Raw genomic sequence first — 22,548 nt, forward strand, 5'->3', positions numbered from 1 at the left:
GAATAGGTTTCATTTAGTTGATCAACTTTGTCGAAGACACCAATTTTGTATCTAATAACTGGACTGAGATACAAGCAAATAAAATCTCTGCTCACTAGCGCCATCTTTTGAGTGTTTTCCGAATTTATAAGGTTCTATGCGAATATATATTATTTAGTTGTTCAACTTTGCCGAAGACACCAATTGTGTATCTCACAACTGGACTAAGATATAAGCAAATAAAGTTTTGGCTCACTAGCGCCATCTTGTAAGATTTTTCTGAATTTATAAGGTTCTATGCGAATAGGCATTATTTAGTAGTTCAACTTTGTCGAAGACACCATTATTGTATCTCATTGCTGAACTGAGATATAAACGTAGTGAATTTTTGTACGCCGGAAAGTTGTTTCATATGTTGCTTATATATGCAACATTTGTTTGCGTCTGTGCGCCACCTGGTGAGTTAATTCTGGATTAAAATAGTTACCAAGTGGAAGTCAGCAGTCCTGTGAACAACTTTGCAGATGACAGTTTTCTCCTAAACCTCTTTATTTTCAAGATATTTACACTACAAGTACTGTCCTATTTAAAGGACGCTGGGCGTTCGGGGCTTCTGTCCTATTTTTAGGACGCTGGGCGGATATGGGTTAAGATCAAAAGAGGCTTTGAAGAGGAAAAATGAAACAGCATATTTCCCAAGTTTTAGTCTATAAGTGGTACCGTTTTGCAATGTAAGATATGGGAGAATAATATTTTCTTGAGCTTGAGCTTGATTGGCCGCCCGTGGTTGCTACTCCAGTACCGCCAGATCAGCTGCACTTACACAAGGAACCAACCAGATGACTGCTTGGGATTAACTGACACCCTCAGTGTATAAGTGCTGGTGATCTTCTATTTTTAGGCGATAATGATGCCTGCTACGTCAGAATGCAGACCAATGAGGTGAAGGGTGAGAGGGGGGTAATTTTTATGGCAGAGAGGCTTGCTGTTTGGTTAGCAGACTGCCTATGTATAAGGCGTAATGAAAGGCATGCTATAATGATGGAAGAATGGAAGCGCAGGCAATCGGTTTTTTTCCGTCTCGGGTTCTAGCAAATGCTATGAACTGTAATATAGATCAACTGTGATATATTAAGAGTGGAAGACAGAAGCAAGTGAAAGATACAACTACAAAGTACGAGGGAAGGGACGGGTCTGGGATTGAACCCATGACCTGCTAATGAAGCCATTGGACCACCAACCCCGTCTTTGGGAGGATAATATTTTCTTTCCATGAACTGAGACACACAACGATTATTTCATGCTCATTGATATTTCTTTTTATTGTTTCCCCGTATTTTCGTTAAAATATATGAATAATATCAGTATTGTTTGTTCACTTTGTTTACAAAAAGATTTCATTTTTTGCACAGTTCTGTACGAAATTTTATTTTCTTCTGAGGCTAAACTCTCGAGAACAGCATTCCTCCCAGCAACAAGAATTATGTGAATAGGACAACTCGCTTCAGAATATCGTGTTTTCTTTTTCCTTTGAAATTTTAGTCATGTACAAATAATAAAAATATCGCATGTTAAAAAATGGCAATCAACGAATCTGTTACAAATATTACTTAACTTTAAAATCTATTAACTGGTGAGTGTTTATAGGCGTCAAATCTTTTCTCAAAACTATCTCTACAAATCGATTGTTTCGCTAGATTTGCTGAAAACATTTTGCTTTTTCGTTGCTTCGTACGGTATGTTTAAGTGAGGACGTTTCAATAAATAAGAAAAAAATTGCGAAAGAGTTGCGTATTATATAACATTGATATTTTTTCTGTTGAAGCGGAAACTATGGACAATTCCTCCTGGGTCGCACTTTCGCTACTAGTTTTTACTGACTGACGAGTCAATCTAACAAAAATTAGACTGAAGCGATTGCTCGGATTGACGTTAGTTAAGGAAGTCTAGGTTTATGTTTGTTACTGCCATTTTTCAAATCTGCACCCCGTCCCTTTCGGGTGTGGATGAGTGCAGAGTTGAAGCATTTGCGTATTTCGCTTCATATTGTTTGATAAGTCTATTTTTTGAGAGAGAAAATACTGTCTGATGAGGAATGTTAATAATTTACACTTTCCTTGACATTTTTGTTACGCGAAAAGTACAGAAAATTTGGGTATTCATTATTGACTTTTCTGTTGCGCCCAGTTGATGCCAAAATGTGCATTCAGTGTGTATTGAGAGTTGAAAAGATTTAGAATAGAAGTAATATCGAAGCCCGAAAATAAGCCAAGAAGCAAAAAATAAGGATGGAAAACAATGGAAGGAGAATGAAAATGATTTCATCATATTTTTACGCCATAACAACTAAGGCATCTAACAAAATTGTAAAATAGAAACTTTTTCTTAACATACGTTGATCGTTCAAGTTGCCTTACTGCTTTCTTCATCATAAATAACTAAACGTAAATGTGCGCTTTCTGGACTAGATTTTAGAGAAATATATTTTTTGAAAATATAAATACATTAACATAAGATATTTCCAAGTTATTCTAGAGTTTTTGCATGTCACTGAAGATATGGTTTTTCTGAACAAAATAAACAATGCTCGCTCGTTCGCTCGCTCTATCTCTTTCGTACTTCTCGTATCTGAAACAAATTTCGACTTTATACATATCAAATCTCCTTCTTTCGGTCAGGGGAATGTACCGAGAGCCAACATTAAAAATGTCTCCTCGTTACCTTCCCCCAACTACAAACACTTCTGACTGGTACACATTTGCCCTGTTTTCCATCAAGCAAAAGGATTGAATATGCTCGTGTAACTGTTTTACTAATTACAACTTTGCAACGGGATAAATATCTACACTCTCTAATGCTGTTTCGAAATATTCGTCATGCCTTCTCATGCTCTCTATCACTTTCTGAATAGCTCTCTCTCTCTCTCTCTCTTTTCTCTAAGTTAGTATTGTTCGATGTTAAAAGTTAATTTATAAATAAATATGCATTTATCAGTTAATTATGTACACATCGGCATTCTACCTCTATCCTTCATGTTCAGTCGCTGCTCTGTAAAAGTTTGCTTTTTACCTATCTATTCAACTGCTTTTAGCTTGTTCTTACCTATGCATACGAGAGGCAGACAGTTACAGTAGGAAAAGCAAATCTTACTAAAAAACAAATTACCTACAGTCACTGTTTTATTATAGCATAAAAATCAGCGTGATCGTCCATTAAACTAAAATACAGGTGCTGTTTGTGAAGTTCAACGCGATAGAATTACTTCTTCCCCAACATTTCGCGCCATTTCATAAATTTCTCCGTTTCTTCGTCCAGAACCAACGCTTCCACGCATGCCAGAAAGTATTCCGATCCAAAACAGCCCTCTCTGAAAGAAACCAAAGCAAGGTAACATGAATTAGTATCAGGCGTCCGACATTGATTCTCGGAACAAAATTTGTTAGTTGCAAAAATTTCTTTTCAAAAATGGATTGTGCTCCGCTGTGGCCTACATGGTTAGTGCATGCACTACAGCGCCAAAACAGCCGTCATTGAAAAATTTCAGCCGGGACACAAACTAGCGGCTGAATAATGACGCGCGCTGAAACACCACTTCGGGGGAGAAAATCGAATCAAAATTCAAATAACAATGCAACATTTGGCTTTTAATTGCATCTTTCGTTTAGTATAAAATAATTTTCGCCACTTATCTCTTATAACTTTTGTTTTTTTTTATGCGTTGTTTTCAAGCTCTCAATAAACTCGTAAAAAAACACACCTTTAAAATAAAAAAATGAAGTTTCATAAAATTGGTTGACGAAATATAACTAGGTATTGTAGAAAAAAAAACATGGAAAGAAAAATCAAAACCAATTCATTTGATCATCCTTGAATTAAAAATATTTCAAAATTCACAAAGCTAACAAAACTTATCTAAATTAAAAATAAGTATAAAAGAACACATACCGTGAAAACGTTCAAAGAATAAGCAAATGGAAACCAAAAGAACACCGATCTTTTCTGCTGCGTTGAATTGCTGGTTCGCTAGCGATGATGACGTCAAGATTTCCGGATGGCCTTTTCTTCCAGTGGAATCAGCTAATACTTTTGATTTTTCTCATTCTCCAGTCAACCAAATAAACAAACGTAACTAAAACAATATAATTGCACAAAAAACGGCCACTGGACTTCCCACGTTGTCGTTGTCGTTGCGATGATGTCCGGCTGAGAAATGTTCGTCGGGATGATAGATGAGATGACTTTGGATGTCTCCTCTCGGATTAGCACTCGTTTTTTTTCTCTTATTTAATCAATGCTATTTAGTCGAAGGACATATTCCGCTCCTTCTGCTGTGTAATTTTATATACTGTGTTGTTGTTAAGCACTTTTGCGCGTAAATTTCTGCTAGCCATCCGCCACGTGGTTGACGTGGAGTGTGGTTATCTCTAGCGAAATAGATCACTTGTTTGCGTTTCCTTAAAGCTGCTGCTGCTGATGACGACGAAGACTTCCGCTTCTTGTGGCTGCTTATAACGTGTTTGGATCCGCACCGTTTAGCACCTTGATGAACGGCTTCAACGTTTCGATCTCGTCCGTCAGCTGCAGCGCGTCTAAGCATCCACGGAAGTAGTCTGTCGTGAAGCACGACTTTCTGGAAGAGAACGTATTTCGCCCAAGGCGAGTCAATTAGTGATACTCAGATTCTGATGAAGTCGTTCGTATCGAACGAGTTTGGCAATACCTGTCCGCTGTTAGAAATGGTTAGATTGTTAGAGCCTACGTTAAAACGGTTCATGTTATATTTTTCGTAAAAGTTGGACAAGTAAGTCTGGGAGTGGAGCTCATCTCACTTAACATGGAACCCCAAGTAATCAATAGTTCGGCTTCCTCCGATAAAACTGATAAAAGTTGAGGCCCAAATAGCTATAGTGTAGACTATGCCGAAGTTCGTGGGTTCTTACCCCACCGATTTTCAGGTTGTAAATTTTCTCGATTTCCCAGGATTTAGAATATTTCCGTGCTTGTCACACGATATAGGAAGACTGGGGGCAAGAAGGACACCTCAAGATGTATCGGTTCGAAAAATGTCATATTAGCACAATTTTCGAGGATTATTCCAGTGTAAGGGCAAGCTTCTCTCTTGTTCTCTTGTTCTAAATGGCTTTCAAAAAATATTACAAATACATGTTGAATGCAGATTTTTGAAAATATTTCTGCTCATAATTATTATAATTATGATTGTGCGAAAAAATCACTATTTTTTGGACTTAATGGGAGTCAAACCTTATTTTCCAGTTCAACATTTTGATAATATTTGGTAATTTTCACGTTGGCGAGCTAGACATTTTTTTTTGTAATATTTACAAACATCTTAATTAGAACTCAATTTATTCTTATCCTGGGTTAAACATTAGAAAATTGGTATGAGCTACGTGCCTCAGGTAGAACACTTGCTTCTTGTCCACATACACATGCAAAAAAGGGTCAATTGGCAATGGAAGCGTTTATTTTATATAGAATTTTCGTATTTCTAGTAAAGCTAGAAACTTTCACCTAACCCGGCCATCTGGGGAGCACATGGGGTTTAGGCTCTGTGGTTCTCACTTAACGTTCTATTACGGTCTATTACTCAACGGTTTACTGTGGATACAGGTCTCGAGTGCGGTAACAGAGAAAAAAGGGGGAAAACAACTCTGTACCACGCTTCTTTTCTTTGGCTTGGGCTACAAGTCCGATGTCCCCCTGGAACTACCTCATGGTATTACTTCAGGGGTAATGGAAGCTCTCAAATAATAACTGTGGATGTGATCAAAAGAGAACACTAATTAAAGAAACAGAATCTGTCCCAGTTGGGATAAAACGTCAGCAAAAAAAAAAGAACACTTTGAAATGCATAACAGTTAGTATGAAGTTTCGGTTTAAACTGTTAAGCAGCCTATGACCACACTCAGCAAATTAACAAACTGTAAGGCGAGTTGCAAACATTATGTAGCTCTCCAATCGATTTGCAACTATGCTGAAATTGTCCAAAAGGCAATATAAAATAACCGCACCTGGAGTATTTGAAGGTATAAATCTGGCGATAAAAAAATATTTTCCCTGAAAATGTGATTTCTGTGAGTGTAGAACCACAGACAAACAGACGTAACACTAAAAACAAATTGCGATCAAAATCATAGTCACGAAAGCATGTACGCCCAATGCTACACGGGAAAAAATCTGTGGCAATAATTACTATTTTAGCTGACTACGCCCATTCATGAAACTACCATGGAATTTCAGACCAATTTACTATGTTTACGGTACATCCCACCACATTACTGGCACATTTGACAGAAATAATTTACAACAATCTTATTTCGACAACAGACATACACAGTACCAAAAAATAATGTGATTTACGTCTTTTGGGATGCACATAAAAGAAGCGAGCCGAATGACGTGAGTTTGTGTCCAATTTCAAATACATTAGTGTCTGATTCGGGAAACGTCGATCACAGTTCCATCATTTTCGTGTCCTTTAACACGTAAAATTACATTTTTTGTTCAATACATCTTCAAGGACACGTTTTTGTGTCGTTCCATCACTTACATCATGTGTCATTCAGTCATAACCAGAATTACGTCCAGAGTAATTTTCATTATTTTTAAGAGTGTAGTAAAATCAAGCGCATTTCTGGTCTGCTGAAAATTGCCGGTGCGAGCGCTTAAGTTAACCCCCTAAAATGGTAGTTTTTACCGCACAATTTTTTTTGCGTGTATAATTACTGTGTTTGGCCGATGGACCCATTTGAATCGACCGCTAAAAAGGGGGCCGATGAACATCGATGAAATTGTGACGTTGTATGATTCTTATAGAAATTCGAGTTATGCTTTCAATTCATCTTCACTTTACGATCCTGAGGACTAGCTCATTTTCGATCAAGTGTAGACTGAGTTTTGAAAATCAATAATAACCCAGTATACGCAAACTCGTTTTAAAATAGCGCATACAAGTATAAAAGTGGAAGCGATATACGTACACCCGATTCTGTTTTTGCACGGGGGATGCGTACCGTGCAAAAAAAGTTTTCAGTTCAAAATTTCAAAAACCGTGTAAAAAAAGTAACACCATTTCTCGACGTTTCATGTAAAAATAAGGTTTTGGCAAAAAAATTTGTATGGAAACTTTTTTTGCACGGCCGTGTAAAAAAAATCCGTGCAAAAACAGAATTGGGTGTACATGCGCCATTAGGTTGCATGCAAACTGTACGTATAGAGCTTAGTGACATTTGAACACACGTAGACTAGCATACGCTCGTCATACACAGTTTGTTTTTGTTTTCCTCAAAGAAACTTGCACACTAGAGTGATGCAAATTTCGAAATTTGTGCTTCCCTATGCTTAAACGATTTAAATTATGGTAAAAAGCATCCTCCCAAGATTTGAAATGATTTGGAAGAAATTTGACTGTGCACACGCCATTTGTAGTTTATATTGAGATTAGTATGGAAAACGCCAACCTTTTGTGTTCAGCCCTCTATCTCTTTGCCATAATATTTTATGAAAAAGTGAACACACTCTTCTCATGTGAAATTTTTCCAGCTACAACTTTGCCGAAGATCACATTTTGATTGGACGTTAGGAAAAATTGTTATTCATCATCATAAAGTGGGTTTGCTTTCAGTTAGCTTCACCAAGTATTCGGCAGGCAACAGTGGTGCTCCTGGCGGGAAGAATAGATCAAAGTAATCCAGGCTACTATGTTCTACAGCAAAAAAGCAGTGTTGCTCTGAAAGTAATTAAATGATCTTCTCAGCATGGTTTAGACTTTGGAATCAAGAATAACAAATTATCCTTACGTCCCAACAAAATGTGATCTTCGGCAAAGTTGTAGCTGGGAAGATTTTACACGAGAAGAGTGTGTTCGCTTTTTCATATATTATTATGACGAGCAGATAAAGTACTGATCACAAAAGGTTTGGCTTTTCCATAGTAATTTCCATATAAACTACAAATGGCGTGTACACAACCAAATTTCTTTCAAATCACTTCAAATTTTGGGAGAATGATTTTCATCATAACTGACACCGTTTAAGCATAGGGGAGCAAAAAGTTCAAAATTTGCATCAGTCTATTTCACACGCTTTCCAGACTCATCAAAATGCATATGGAAATATTACCCAATTTGAAAAATTTACACCCGGATTCTGGATGTTTTTCGAGACAGAGTGCATATTGTTTTCCTCTAAGGTTCACAACTACATCTACACTAGGGCACCCATACCATTGGGTGTGATAAGCACTATATCGCCTTCACATTTGTACTATTTTATCCTTTTATATATGTTCGTGTGTTTACTGAGAATAAAGTACCGAACATATAATGTCGAATTCGTTTTTGATCCTAGGTTGGAACTGGCGCAACCCGTTCTGAATCACAGTTTCAACCCCAACCCGGCTCAGGTTCGACCGAACCACATTTTGCTTGACGTTGGTTTATTTATGTGTTGATCACCGACCCAGTTCCTAAAAACGAAAACGACATAAGTCGTTAAATTCTAAACTTTAAAATTCTCGGTTTACGTTAGCATGTTATCCATTTATGGTGAATAAGATCTCTAATGTTCCATATAAAAATTTAAAACATAAACAAGAATTGGCTTTGCATTTTGATTATTTTGATTGGTTTTGCATTTTGATTATGTAGGTATTTCATGGTGTTTACTCGTTTGTAGAAATGATTCTTCTTCTTGGCAATAAGTACCCACTGGGACAGAGCATGCTTCCCAGAATAGTGTTCTTATGAGCACTTCCACAATTAACTGAGAGCTTTCTTTGCCAAAGTTGCCATTCTCGCATTCGTACATCGTGTGGCAGGTACGATGATACTCTATGCCCAGGGAAGTCAAGGAAATTTCCATCACGAAAAGATCCTGGACCGACCGGCTAAGAAAGGCCCCGTAGGAATGATATCTCTTCCAGGTATGGTATATGGTATAGGTATGGAATATGCGCAAAAATACATAGATGATCAGCGCATAAATGATAAATTTATGTGGTTATAGCACGGATAACAAATATTCATGCTAGAACAAAAATCTTTTGAGAACCTGTGTAAAGATTAAAACTGATATATGTTGAAATCACTAGCGCCACCATGCAACAAAAGAGCAATAAAAATAATCCTTCCAAAAAAAATCTTCGTCATTTAGTCTTTAATGGTCACTTTTTTAATTAACGTCTATAAACAATATAAATCAATAAGAAATATTTTGGTTATTTTTTAATTTTCTACGAAAAACACTGCTTATGAAAATATCTGAAAGCGCCAGAATCGACCTTTCATAGGTGTTACGGGATATTGTTGAGTATTAATTGGAAGGGTAAGGCCATAGGAAACGTTCGGTAGACGTTCTGGCAAACATGTGGATAATATTGGCTGAAGACAGGATCAAACTCACCGAATTTTTCCTCGGAGCAACTATGCAATTGATCATTGAAGGTAGTTTTTGTCAGTGCTCACCGCACCAAAACAAAGGCACCACTGTATATAAGATTTATAATTTTTATTTTTGAACATCCCTATCCTTTTTCATTTTTTCTTGAAGCCTCTTCCAGTTACGGATTTTTGGCAATAATAAAAATTCAAGTTTTTACGGTACTTTTAAAAATATATATTTTTATTTTTTTTTTAATTTTCCGTGTAATTAACGTAAAAAAACAGGTTTGAAATTATTATAATACCACCAAGCTCTTCTTCTGTGATAAGTTGATCGTAGAAATATATAAAAGGTACGATTTTTTATATTACACGTTGAATAAACCCCAGACATTTGTAGGTTATATAAGAATACAATTTTTCAAACATTTTTCAAAAATACAAAAAGGTTTCAAAAGTCATAAAAACTTTTCTTATATGCGTGTAATGAGTCAAGGTTTAAGCCAAAAATAAAATAGATAGTACATATTTCATGAAACGATTTCAAATTAAGAAACTTTCATAAACTTTAGTCGAAGAAATCGGCAAAAATTCCTACCCGATCAAATTCCCACCAAACTGGGAACAGAACATGTTTTTACCAGCGTGGTAATCTAATATACCTATTGCTTTCTAGTGTAAGCATGTTTTATCCTAAATAAATTCACTAAACAGGTCAATAACTGAACAGCTCAAGTAGCATTTTGGTAGTGGAGCACACGAAATATTGTTATCGAAGAATGTTATTGGTTTTCCAAGAATTCCACTTTGTTTTCAGGTTGTATGAAAATCTCTCATAATTCCAGGTTTTACAGGTAGTAAACACCCTGTATTTAGATACCAAATTAATCAATATTCGAAGAAGTCCTCTAATAGTAGACGCAATCTTTAAGTTTCTCGAAGTATGCTATAATAATTGTGCTACTTGTCGTTTCCCTCTTGTCATTTCCCCTAGCTCCAGTTCCCCGAGTGATTCTTTTCTCCGAATGCCCTTTTCCCGAATGACCCGTTTCCCATAAAAGGATGCAGCTCTAAAAGTTGAAAGAATAGTCTTCAGTAACAGGTCGCTGAAATAGGAAGAACGATAACCAATCAAATAAAGGAGAAATTTTGTCAGTCTCGAGTAAACACATATTGCTCAAGATGTCGAGTATGGAGAAACTTGAAAGAATCGCCAATTGAATGTATAAAGTTATGGCAACCACCGTGGATGTATGAAGTTATGGCAATTATGAGTGACAACAACTTTTGGGGAAGTGGGATATCTGGGGAAATGGGGTATTCGGGAAACTGGCATTCGGGAAACTGACGTTCGGGGAAACGACATCGGGGGAACCGACATTCAGGAAAAGTAGCACAACCTTGGATTATACATTTTCAATTATTTTGATTCCCCATACCAACAGATCAAATTTACAGGGCTAGATGTCCGTAATTCATAGGCCGATTTGAGTTAAATTTGCTTGGCGCTTTGCTTAACTGGATGAATTTTTTGTTGCCTTGAAATTTCCATATATGGTGCTCTCCATAAGTCGATATTTCCATAAATCGATGTTCCCTCTAGTCGATATCAATTGTAAGGTAAATTTCTCTCCATAAGTCGATTTCTATTTTTTTAAATCTTGCTATTAGGTAAAGCTTGGACAACTTCTTGTTTGGGAGTGAATTAAGATTTGTAAGAAATGAAAGTTTAAAACTTGAAGGGGATGAGCACTATTTTTTGAGTCATCACTAGTTTTCGACCCATTTATACGATATTTTCCTATGTCGTATTAAAATCCACAAATTGGCACATTGTAGGTCGAAAATAAGTGCTTCTCCTCTAATGATAGTTTTAAAACATGAGAATAAAATCATTGTTTGTCAGTAAACATAACATGATTTTTCGGACACTTCGCAACAAATTGTCCAATTTTTTTAGAAAATTTTGAACAAAAATAAAATTGTTTACTCAAAGAACATAAGAGTACTGCAAATAGAGATATTGATTTTAGGGTTTTTTTTGTTTCGGTATGTTTAATATTTCGATAATTCTTGATTGTCCCTTGAACATCGAGTTATGGAGAGTCGAATGTAGCTTGGACTACAGAAATATGTCGGAGTAATTAACCCAAGCATCGTTTGAAAAGTTATAATTTGAATTAAAGTTTTTTACAAAAATAACATAATTTATCATAGTTACCCATTTTGAATTGAAACAATTTCAAAATTATTTGTTTTGAACAGTGGTCCTCAAACCAACTTATTTTATGGGCAACCCTAGTGCCCCTAGAGGAACGCATGGGCCGCAATGTGTGCAAGATTTTCAAGGATGTTTCGAAAGATTTTCCTAACAATACACAGCTAAAAAATGTTGTAAATTTAAGTTTATTTTCATGCACATATTTGGAGCATCAAAATAAACGTAAATTTCAACGACCAAGCTATTATTTTTCAGTTGAATTTTATTGAAATTTATACGATCATGTAAAATTCAAGCATTTTTAGTTGAAAATAGAATTCATATTCATTTAAGTTTACATGATACTGTAACACTACATGGATTTGGTTCATTTTTACAGTAGTCTTCAGTTTACGCTACATTTAAATTTAAATATTTTTTCTGTGTACCAGGGGTTCGTCGTCCTCCAATGGAGCGAAGAAAAATTTAAAGGCCTGATAAACATCTTGGTTTTTCACATTGCAGACATGTAAGACCTCGAATTCCTTCAAATATGAGTTCTTCAAACAAGCAAACTTCAATGATATCATACAGACAAGGTAAACACGAGGAAACTTTTTTATGCGAATCAAATTCGTTAATTCTTCTTCTCTTGATGTAAATATACACTAGAGTGATGCAAATTTTGAAATGTTTGCTCCCCTATGCTTAAACGATTTAAATTATGGTAAATAGCATCCTCCCAAAGTTTGAAGTGATTCAGAAGAAATTTGACTGTGCACACGCCATTTGAAGTTTATATGGAGATTACAATGGAAAACGCCAATCTTTTGTGTTCAGCCCTCTATCTCTTCGTCATAATATTTTATGAAAAAGTGAACAAATTCTTCTAATGTGAAATTCTTCCAGCTACAACTTTGATTGGACATCAGCATAAATTGTTATTTATCATCATAAAGTTGGTTTGCATGTAGCATGCTTCACCAACTGTTCGGCAGGCAACAGTGGTGCTCCTGGCGGGAAGAATAGATCAAAGTAATCCAGGCTACTATGTTCTACAGCAAAAAAGCAGTGTTGCTCTGAAAGTAATTGAATGATCATCTCAGCATGATTTAGACTTTGTTATCAAAAATAACAAATTATCCTTACGTCCCATCGAAATGTGGTCTTCGGCAAAGTTGTAGCTGGAAGAATTTCACATGAGATGAGTGTGTTCACTTTTCCATAGATTATTATGACAAGCAGTTAAAGGGCTGAACACAAAAGGTTTGCTTTTTCCATAGTAATTTCCATATAAACTTCAAATAGCGTGTGCACAACCAAATTTCTTCCAAATCACTTCAAATTTTGGGAGGATCATTTTCATCATAATTGACATCGTTTAAGCATAGGGGAGCAAAAAGTTCAAAATTTGCATCAGTCTAATATACACATTACAATCTAGTTTAAAAAAATGAACATTATTATCGGTCATGAATGATCAATAATGAATAAAACGAACATCTCTTTCAGATTAGAAAACAGTTCGGAGGCGGCACACAAGCTCGTACGAGCTTAAAGTTCGTATGGAGAAAATCGAGTTTGTGGAATGTTCTAAACAAAAAAGCACACGTTTTTGCCTAAAAAAACGAATCTACCTATTTTTGGTTACTGATTCGCTTCACAAAGTTTGAATAAAATCGGAGCACTTTTGAAAAATTCGATTTTCTGAGGAGCTGCCCGTTTCGCCCGGGGGAAATCCTAAATGTAGGTTCCCAATGTTTAACTGTTTTGTGTCAAAACGAAAAGACTTCCGATTTGTTGCAGTTTCTTTCATATCGATAACAATAATGACAGAAATTTATCGACTACAGTGCCATGTATGGTCGAAAATATAAATGGAATCGTGTTTAGCATATGAACTTCAAGCTCGTTTAGCCCCTCCTTAGAGTTGACGGATTCCGCTCTGTAGCTTCTGAGAGTAAAATTGAACAATTTCGGGGGGTGTTTAAACGGTTCACAAACATTTATGCAAAAACTAATAAACCTCAACGCACCTTTATAATAGACCTAGCTATGTCCTTTACATAAAAGGCAAAAAAGCTTTTATTTTCACTTTGTTCCATGCGATGAAAGTCAAAAAACTATACAAATATTTAGAACTCATCCCGATTTGAATGAATTTCCTAGTTTTTGAAGTAAAAGTATCCTAGTTGAATAGTATTCGAACCACCATGTCATTTATAATATTTTGGTTTTAATTGAATTGAGTTAGAAATCTCATATATGAACTATGACTCTAAATGTACAATACGTTATAAAAATATCAACCTCATACAACTTGTTTTATAAGAAGCTCTCAAAAATGACCACATTTCGTTGCTTGCTATAATAAAAGTGCAAAAGTCTAGAATTTACCAGTTGTTTTGGCACAACAATATGAAACCCCCCATAAAAGTCACGAGTTTTTTTTTCACATTTTTGCCGAATGAAATGAGAGTAAAATGCGGGTGTCATTTGAACGTAGATTAATTTATAGCGTCGTGATTCATTTTTATGGAGGACACCCATCCGCTTCAGTCGTTCCTTCACCGCACCGCGCGCGCGCGTAAACAATCCAAAGTGCATTTCTCTCCCCTCCTGAGAAAGTCCAAAACAACCAGAAGGCGATAATCAGAATGTATTACCAACGTTCATTAAAATCAATCAATCCAATCAACCGGACGCCTTCCAGTAGCTAGTGTGTATCACTTCGACTTTAACGGTTTTGCGTCGCTTTGTGTGGTTCTAGCTCTGCTCGCATGCAGTGCTGCTGGTAACATATGCATGCATACCCACACGCAGAACCGGATAGAACGAACGAACCGCTTCGATTTGGTATCGAGGCGCGCAAAAAAACAGACGACCATCAAATTGCCAATTCAATCACAATCACACAAGACCCGAAGAGGTTTTTTCCGCGGTCGAGCTTCATACAAGGAAAATTCCTTCACGCTACCCCAATTGGTTTCCATCGTCGTCCGTATCCGACCCCGTACCTACAGTGTTGGACAACACATTTCAAACTATTTCGCATTTCTATACAAACTAATCAACTTTGGTATGCTAGATCTCAGATGTTTGTGGACCAATTTGAATGAATTTTTCACAGCGCGCCAGAAATAACTTGAATTTGAACTGTTTTTCCATTTTTTTTATTGACGGGTTCATAAATACTATTTTGATTCATATTACGGACAGCTTGATATTCCGGACACTATACTTTGTATGGGAAACATTTCACACGAAATGTTTCAAATGTTGCCATTTAAAAGATCTCACTTTCGAGGCTCGTTTAAATAAGCATTTTTCATAGATATCAATAAAAAAAATATAATGGCCAGCTACTTTAGGCATCTTTCTAGAGGTTTAACGATTTTAATTTATGATTTAACTTTTCTATTTATGATTTGTTTGGTCTGTCCGGAACATGAAGCAAAAGTGAGGTAGCGTTCGAAATAAGAATCATGAAAAGTCCACACATTTCGATTTATTTCAAATTATTCATGTTGCGAAATCTAAATCTACACTCACAATTCGAAATTTAAGTGTTTTGAAGCCTTGTGGAGCCTTCCTTATCCGAGTGGTTAGAGTCCGCGGCTACAAAGCAAAGCCATGCTGAAGGTGTCTGGGTTCGATTCACGGTCGGTCCAGGATCTTTCGTAAAGGAAATTTATTTGACTTCCGTGGACATAGAGCATCATCGTACCTGCCACACGATATACGAATGCGAAAATGGCAACTTAGGCAAAGAAAGCTCCTAGTTGAAGGTTCGATAATGTAGAGAAATCATACGGAATGGATAATTTTACACGATTTTTCGAGGTCATGAGTTACGCGATACACCCATACACGATGAGTTCAGTGAGGCCGGGCACTTAATAATATGATTCAAAACGGTAATAACAATTTGACTAAGGTGAAATTTGTGACGAAAAATTATAAAAGATTTAAAGTCGAGATGGTCGACTACTAGACTCGACCGGTGCTTCTACTCTATACCAATCATTAAAATTTGTCAAAAAAAAAAACAGTATAGTCAAAATAACGGGTTGAATAAACTGAATTTATGAACACGGGATTAGAAAATTACTCAAAATATAAGGTAAAATTTCAAATTATGCTTGAGAAATTTCATTTAAATCAGTCCATAAATAACTTAGATCTAACCCTCTAAAGTGGATCATTTTTATGGAATATCGCAAAAGTTACAAATGTATCACCCAATACTGTATGCTGCCAACCGTCCACCGCCGTAGTCGGCAGCCACGTAGTAAAGCGCGGCGATCAAGCCGCCACAGTGTCTGCCAGTTCTGTTTCTGTAAGCGCGCAACCTAGGCTATAATCGCACCACCATCATAGTTGAAGCCATTTTCATGTAAAGAGTGAAGTGAGCTTCGCCTGCAACTGGCTTACATGCATCTAGTAGGTACCTCATACATACTCTCCGAATCGGTGGGAAACTAGACTCGTTAGACTGGTTGACGACGGCGGCTTTATCTCCCGGGACTGACCAGCATGCAGTTGCGTGGGGTAGATGGGGGAGTTTGCTTCCCACGTCTTATCAAACGAGTGGCCACTTGTCTGACCGAGCTGTGTGTACGTGATGTCTAAAACAAACCTTTCCAAGGGTTCAAAGTTGCCAGTTTGGTGGATTTTGATTAACAAACTTGTAGAATGCCTGCCTGTTAGATGGATTGGTGATTAAATTCTAATTGCTGCCACTTTTGTTGAGTGCAGTAACGATGAATAATTAATGGAACACAACAGCGCGTGATTGGACTTGTTTATGGCAAAAATGATGAATGCGGTCATACGTATTCCTGGTAAAACTACCGGCCGCTAATGGAAGAATCCCGTGAAATTCCACCTGGGAACATCCAGCCAAAGAATTAGCTGAATCACGTATGTAGTTCGCCTTTTGTGTGATTAACTGACAAGTCGCAAATTAACCCGATTTTTAATCACGTGTTTTACGGAGTAATTTTTTTATTAGTTTATTGGATGGAGGAAAACCAAGCTATCATGCTAGTTGCTCTTTGGCTTAGTCAATTTATAACGTACCAAACAAAATTACAATTTTTAGTCTCGTCTGTCTATAGAGAATGCTTAAAATGTTCAAAAAAATTAATGAGCCTCCCCAATTTCCAGCGCCAAACCAGCAGATTATAAAAATCGAATGTACCACGGTTTTTTTTTGCGCTAGAGTTTTGTATTTGAGTTATACTTTTATAATCGGAAGATTTTAAAATATGATATCCGTGAAATTTTATTTTTTTTCCACTTTTTGTCTACTTTTTATTCAACAGCCAATGAAAAACACTTTTTAAACCTTCTACTATGAAATTATAGACCATATAATGATCTCTAGCGGAAAAAATCCGAGGTACATTCGATTTTTATTATCTGTTTGTTCAGATATAGCGTGGCACAATCTGTGTACAGAGGTCAAAAGCCATGAAACTAATTTTAATCGTGTTTGTAATAAGTTTATGTGAATAAAACTTTTGAATCGCACCTCAGCAAATTTATCTATGGGACAAGCTGTCATTGTAGGAATTTAAATGTTATTATAGGAACAAGATTGAAAACTTTTTCTTAATGTATTACAGCTATCATCAGACTGAAGCATAAAGGGTGTCCACGAAGAAATTGCCACACTATGAAATTGCTCTAACTATTTAACCGTTGGGTCGAATTTAATGAAAATTTGGGTGGATTTAGTTCATAGTACATTATTTACATCTTGCAAGTTTTAAAGTCCTGTGATCAAAACTCGCGGAAATGAAGTCGAAAGAAAAGCTCGTGCGTGATAAAATCTTGCGCATTCATCACGAGAACAAGGATCTCTCACATCGTTCCATCGCTAAAACGTTGGGAATCGCGAATTCCACGGTGTCGCGAGTGATTAAGCGGTTCGAGGAACGATTGATCACCGGTCGGAAGCCCAGAAGTGAAGGAAAACGTATTCTGTACAACACCAAAAATCACAACCGCGTTGTTAGGGCCTTCAACCGAAACCCGAACGCCTCCGTTCGGAATGTGGCTAAGAACCTGCACCTAAGCCGAAGTTTTGTCCAAAAGGCCAAAACTAAGGCTGGGCTTCGAACGTTCAAGGTACAAAAGGCCCCTAATCGCGACGAGAAGCAGAACAAGTCCGCCAAAACCCGTGCCAGGAAGTTGTACCTCAACATGCTGACGAAAGTTGAATACTGCATCATGGACGACGAAACATATGTGAAGCCCGACTTCAAACAGATTCCCAGCAACCTGTTTTTCACGGCCAAGGATAAGTTCACCGTTCCGAAGCATGTCCGCACTCAGAAGATGTCCTAATTTGCGAGGAAATTCCTGGTTTGGCAAGCCATCTGCACGTGCGGGAAGCGCAGTGCACCTTTCGTGACCCAAGACACGATGAACGGACAGGTGTACATGAAAGAGTGCCTCTAGAAGGCCTACAACGTCCCAACAATCTTCTGGCCGGATTTGGCCTCATGCTACTACTCCAAGGACGTGCTGAAGTGGTATGCGGATAATAAGGTCAATTTCGTGCCGAAAATGTTCAACCCTCCCAACACTCCGGAGCTCCGCCCCATCGAAAAGTACTGGGCGATTATGAAGCAGCACCTTCATAAACGACCTAAGGTAGTGAAGACAGTCGAGGAACTGAAGAAAATATGGGTTTACATGCAAAAAACGGTTGATTCACAGGTTATGCAGAATCTTATGGCCGGGGTTAAGGCCAAGGTGCGGGCATTTGCGTATGGACTGTAAATAAAATACGAGTAAAATGGTAAAATGAAGTTTAATAGTTATTCTTCAATCCCTGAAAATTTGATGGCAATCGGATGAAAACTCGAATTTTGCGAATCAATTTTGAGTGTGGCAATTTCATCGAGGACACCCTTTAGTTTTAATTTTTTACTTCCCTATATGCTTAAACGCTGTCAAATATGATACAAATTGTCTTCTCTAAGCTCGAAATGATTATGGCTTAGCACTTGCCATTTGATATTTGTTGAAAATTACTATGGGAATAGGCAAAACATAGCTAACAATTAAATCCTGAAAATTTGAGAAGTATCCGATTTAAAATGATTTTTTGGTTATCACTTTTGTGTGTCTCATTTTTTTTCCAGTCCAGTCTTTAGTGATTACTGAAATCAATGCTAGATTTGTTACATTCCTACTAAAAACCTCGAATTTATTGCATTTTTAACATCAGGATTGATACTTCCAAAGATGCAATGGTCCTGAATCCAAAGTGGACACCTAAGAATCAGGGATTTATTTGGATTATCTTAGTTGATTAATCGCACAAAACTATCCAGAGGGTCATACTGTAGTGAATACTGGCATAGACGTTCTACTGAAGTTGTGTTTCCGATTGATTCGTAACTAATGTTATAGAAGGTATTGAAGTCTTGAGTTGGAATCCGGTGACCTCAAAAATCTGCAAATTTCAAATTTCTGCAAGGTTTATTCTCTGTTCGACGAAACGAGGCCTGCTATAAATGTTTCGATGTGTGTAAAAATGTTTTTGTTTTCGAAGGAGAAAAATTGTGAAATATATTGAAAGTGCAGGGAAATCATAAAATTTCTCCAAAATGACCATTTCTTGATAAAAAAAAATTATGCACAAACTTATGTTCAAACTGAAGTAATATTTTTTGGAATGCTTACAAGAACTGTTAAAATGAATTTTCGCATACTTCAGGATCAAACTTTATTCTGGAAGCACGGAAGTATCCTGCCTAATCAAATTAGTTAAGAATCACTGACTACCAAAATTATGATATTGATAAAATATTTTTATTGATACTTGAAAAATTAGCTTTAAGTTAAATAAAAACATCTATTGTAAACTTACATAAAAACACATATAAAAGTGAAGCAACAACCTGGCAACCCAAAAGACCACCGCCAAAGGTTTCAACGCAATCACTGCACAAGACCGCTGCAGACAAACCAGTGCCACTCGTTGATTAAGATCCCATCTCGTAGAATGAAAACAAATTTAAACAAATAGGGTTGGTTGGTTAGGTAGCCAATTGCATATCTTGCTGGGCCCACCAACGGTTTAAGGTGGCATACACACTGCATCTGCATGTTCATTCGTTTGCAACGGGGTTGGAAAAGGTACTGGTCGAGGAGAGTAATTGATGAAGACGTAAATGCCGACACGGTCATCGGTGGAAACTATCAAAAAGTGCAAATCGCACCAGGCCGATCGAACGTGCCGAAGAAACAGCATCAGGAAAAAGGTTGTGCCAACAGCGGATCGCAACGGAGCCCGCGAGTAAAAAGGATGAAACCTGAATTTGGTATTGAATAAGCTGAATGCGACGGAAAAGCAACACTGCATTTACTTTAGACCGCCTCAAAATAAATAATTGAACCTAAATACAATATCTAGAGCATGGAGTTTTAAGTTTTCCTTAATTCTTAACACATCGTAACAAAAATAACAGTTTGCGGGTTTCAATGATTAAATCATGTGTCTCTAGTCAATTTGGGTTTGCTGAATCTGATATTGTCCTCGAAAAGGTTTGAGATTCATAGTTTCTTATACTCTCTCAATATTTTAGAAAAGATGCCTTTTTTCTTCTACACCCAATCATGGAATAGTCTGGTGCAAATTGTCAAACGAATGTTAAGAAAAGCGAGGCCTCACGCGTGGATTTCTTCTGGTCTTATCTCTTACATAAATTTCCAGTTCTGGTCACTTCTCTTTCTCCCAGGTCCAGTGCCAATGGCTGCTGGGTGCCGCGCAGGAGCTTATTTTCTTGCGGTGACCACCCCGAACCGTGTTGGTACGACGGTTTTTCCTTGTTTCACTGGTTTCGGTTCGTTTTGTATCGTTTTTTTTCTTTCTTATTTACAGAGAGTTTTATGCATGTTTATTTTTGCATTCATTATCGGTCCTCCATACACGATCAGTGTGCGCGGCTCTTTTCTTCGATTTATGCCTTCTTGATCAGTCAATCTGGCCGGTTGGTTGATTTCTCAGAATTATGCCAGGGAAGTTTAATCGTTGGGGGTCACCATAAATTTGTACACATGGCCGCGCCCAAGGTGCTGGTAGTCCTTGTGCCCCAGGATAGAGTTACTGAATGGAGAGATCTCTGTTGGATGCATCTTTTGATCGCTATAAAACCACCGGGGAAAATGCTGCGATGGTTTTAGCACACACATTGAGGCCACCCGTTGGGTTTATTGTGCCGCTATTCGTATTGGATCAAATTATGCGATTTCGCAAACACTCCGGTATTGTGAGTCATGCGAGAAACCGATGCCCTTTTACGAATATGCAAAATTGTGATTCTATGCAGTACCTCAGAGTGGCTTTGAACACAACTCGGTTGGAGGTGAATGACAATTTTGTGTTCTTCAATATTTCAATCATCTAATGAGCTACCTAGCACTTATGGAAATAGTAAGAATGTAACGCAATAAAGAACACGATAGATTCTTTACGATCCTAGATTATGTTCAAGAAAATCAAGCCCAAAACCCGGCAGATCGCACAGCATACCAAAAATATTATTTTTACGTGTCTCTAGTAAATTTGATGTTGCTGAATGTGATGCTCTGCCCATAACTGCATATTTGTAACATTCGACAAAAGTAGGCATTGAGTAAATGGAATACCAAGTGGGCATTTTATGGCAGTATGAGAGGAAACAAAAATGTCTAAAAATTACCAGGAGCTCAAAAGTGCTTATTTGAGGCTGATATTTTGTACAACTCATATCGCATACTAGTGAATTGTCAGAAAATAATTCTGATAGAAATTTCATTGCTATCACATTACGAGGCCCGTTTATAATCTCAATGTGACTGTTATGCGGTTATAATTACCAATGTGACAAAACAGCTTGGTATTTTTTTCAAATTTTCTAGAACAATCTCACAGAGTTCAGTAAGTTGATCGAAAGTATTTATCATTTGATGACTCTCCATGGTATTAGCTCCATTTTGTCAAAAATGTCGAATGTGACTGTTTTGCAGCTATGGGCAGTGCTGTTCTCAGAAATATTCCAGCACGTCATAATTTTCAGCCACAGATTGCCAAAATTGTATAAAACACTAGTTTTATTGATGTTTACATGAAATTAAAAATATGATTCATCCAAGGATTCATCAACATTTTAATTAATCTTATCCACAAAGCATGCAAGATAGAACTTTAACTTTCATTTAAGGCAGGGCCGTCCAACGTACGGCCCGTGACTCCATTTTTTGCGACCCGCGATGAGCTTGAAGAATCTTCTCATATCTGGTTTGTTGACTGTTCTGCTGACTTGAAACTCGAATACGCACAGGCCAATTATTTTAACTTTTAATTTTGAATATTTCAGCTTAGAAACTTTTCCAATCTATCTACAAATATTTAAAATTATTTTTACACAGCTTCAGACAAGATTTTTATGAAATACTTGATCTACATTTTATGAAATCTTTACCATGTCTCCACAGAATCCTAGACAGTATTATCTTCGACACTGGGACATGACTCTCACATAACCCTAGAATTGGGCACTGGGCAGAAATTCTCACATAACCCTAGAATTGTTTCTAACAGAATTCTGAAAAGGATTGTTGAAATCTTGGATCCTTATTCTTACAGATTCCAGTACATGACTCTGTAACATGTGGACTACTCTCACAGATCTCTTTGGAAGGATTCTCGCAAAATCAAGAGCAGAATACTGATGCACTAGATCAGGATTCTGAAAGAATTCTTTTCGGATTCCTATTCGAACTCTGGGGTGGATTCATGGGTTGATTTTTTATCGAAACCTAGCCATCATTCTCAAAGAACTCAGGACTGCATTATTGTAACATTTCTGGGCTAGATTCTGATATAATCCAGAAAACTTCTCGTTTCTTTTTTGGCAAAATGGAGCGAGAATTTATTTTTTTCATATAACCATGTCCCAGGCTAGTG

The 22,548-nt window shown here is 37.1% G+C and overlaps 1 protein-coding gene across 7 annotated transcripts in view; it reads right to left on the bottom strand.

Moving 5' to 3' along the window:
* Positions 1 to 1,368: 1,368 nt before the first annotated feature.
* Positions 1,369 to 22,548, bottom strand: part of LOC5567317 (ion transport peptide-like) — a 104,687-nt gene continuing 83,507 nt past the window's right edge. For 3 of the 7 annotated variants that reach the window (XM_021843065.1, XM_021843063.1, XM_021843066.1), the window contains exons 3-4: positions 3,925 to 4,609; positions 1,371 to 3,346 (exon numbers count right to left, since the gene is read on the bottom strand). In XM_021843065.1, the coding sequence (XP_021698757.1) occupies positions 4,486 to 4,609 (124 nt within the window). In that variant the 3' untranslated portion in view covers positions 1,371 to 3,346; positions 3,925 to 4,485. Of the gene's footprint in view, positions 3,347 to 3,924; positions 4,610 to 22,548 lie in introns of all 7 variants that reach the window. The other 4 variants (XM_021843068.1, XM_021843062.1, XM_021843067.1 and 1 more) reach the window with 2 other exon arrangements.

The sequence above is a fragment of the Aedes aegypti genome, chromosome 2 (assembly GCF_002204515.2).
Source record: "Aedes aegypti strain LVP_AGWG chromosome 2, AaegL5.0 Primary Assembly, whole genome shotgun sequence".
Lineage (NCBI taxonomy): Eukaryota > Metazoa > Arthropoda > Insecta > Diptera > Culicidae > Aedes > Aedes aegypti.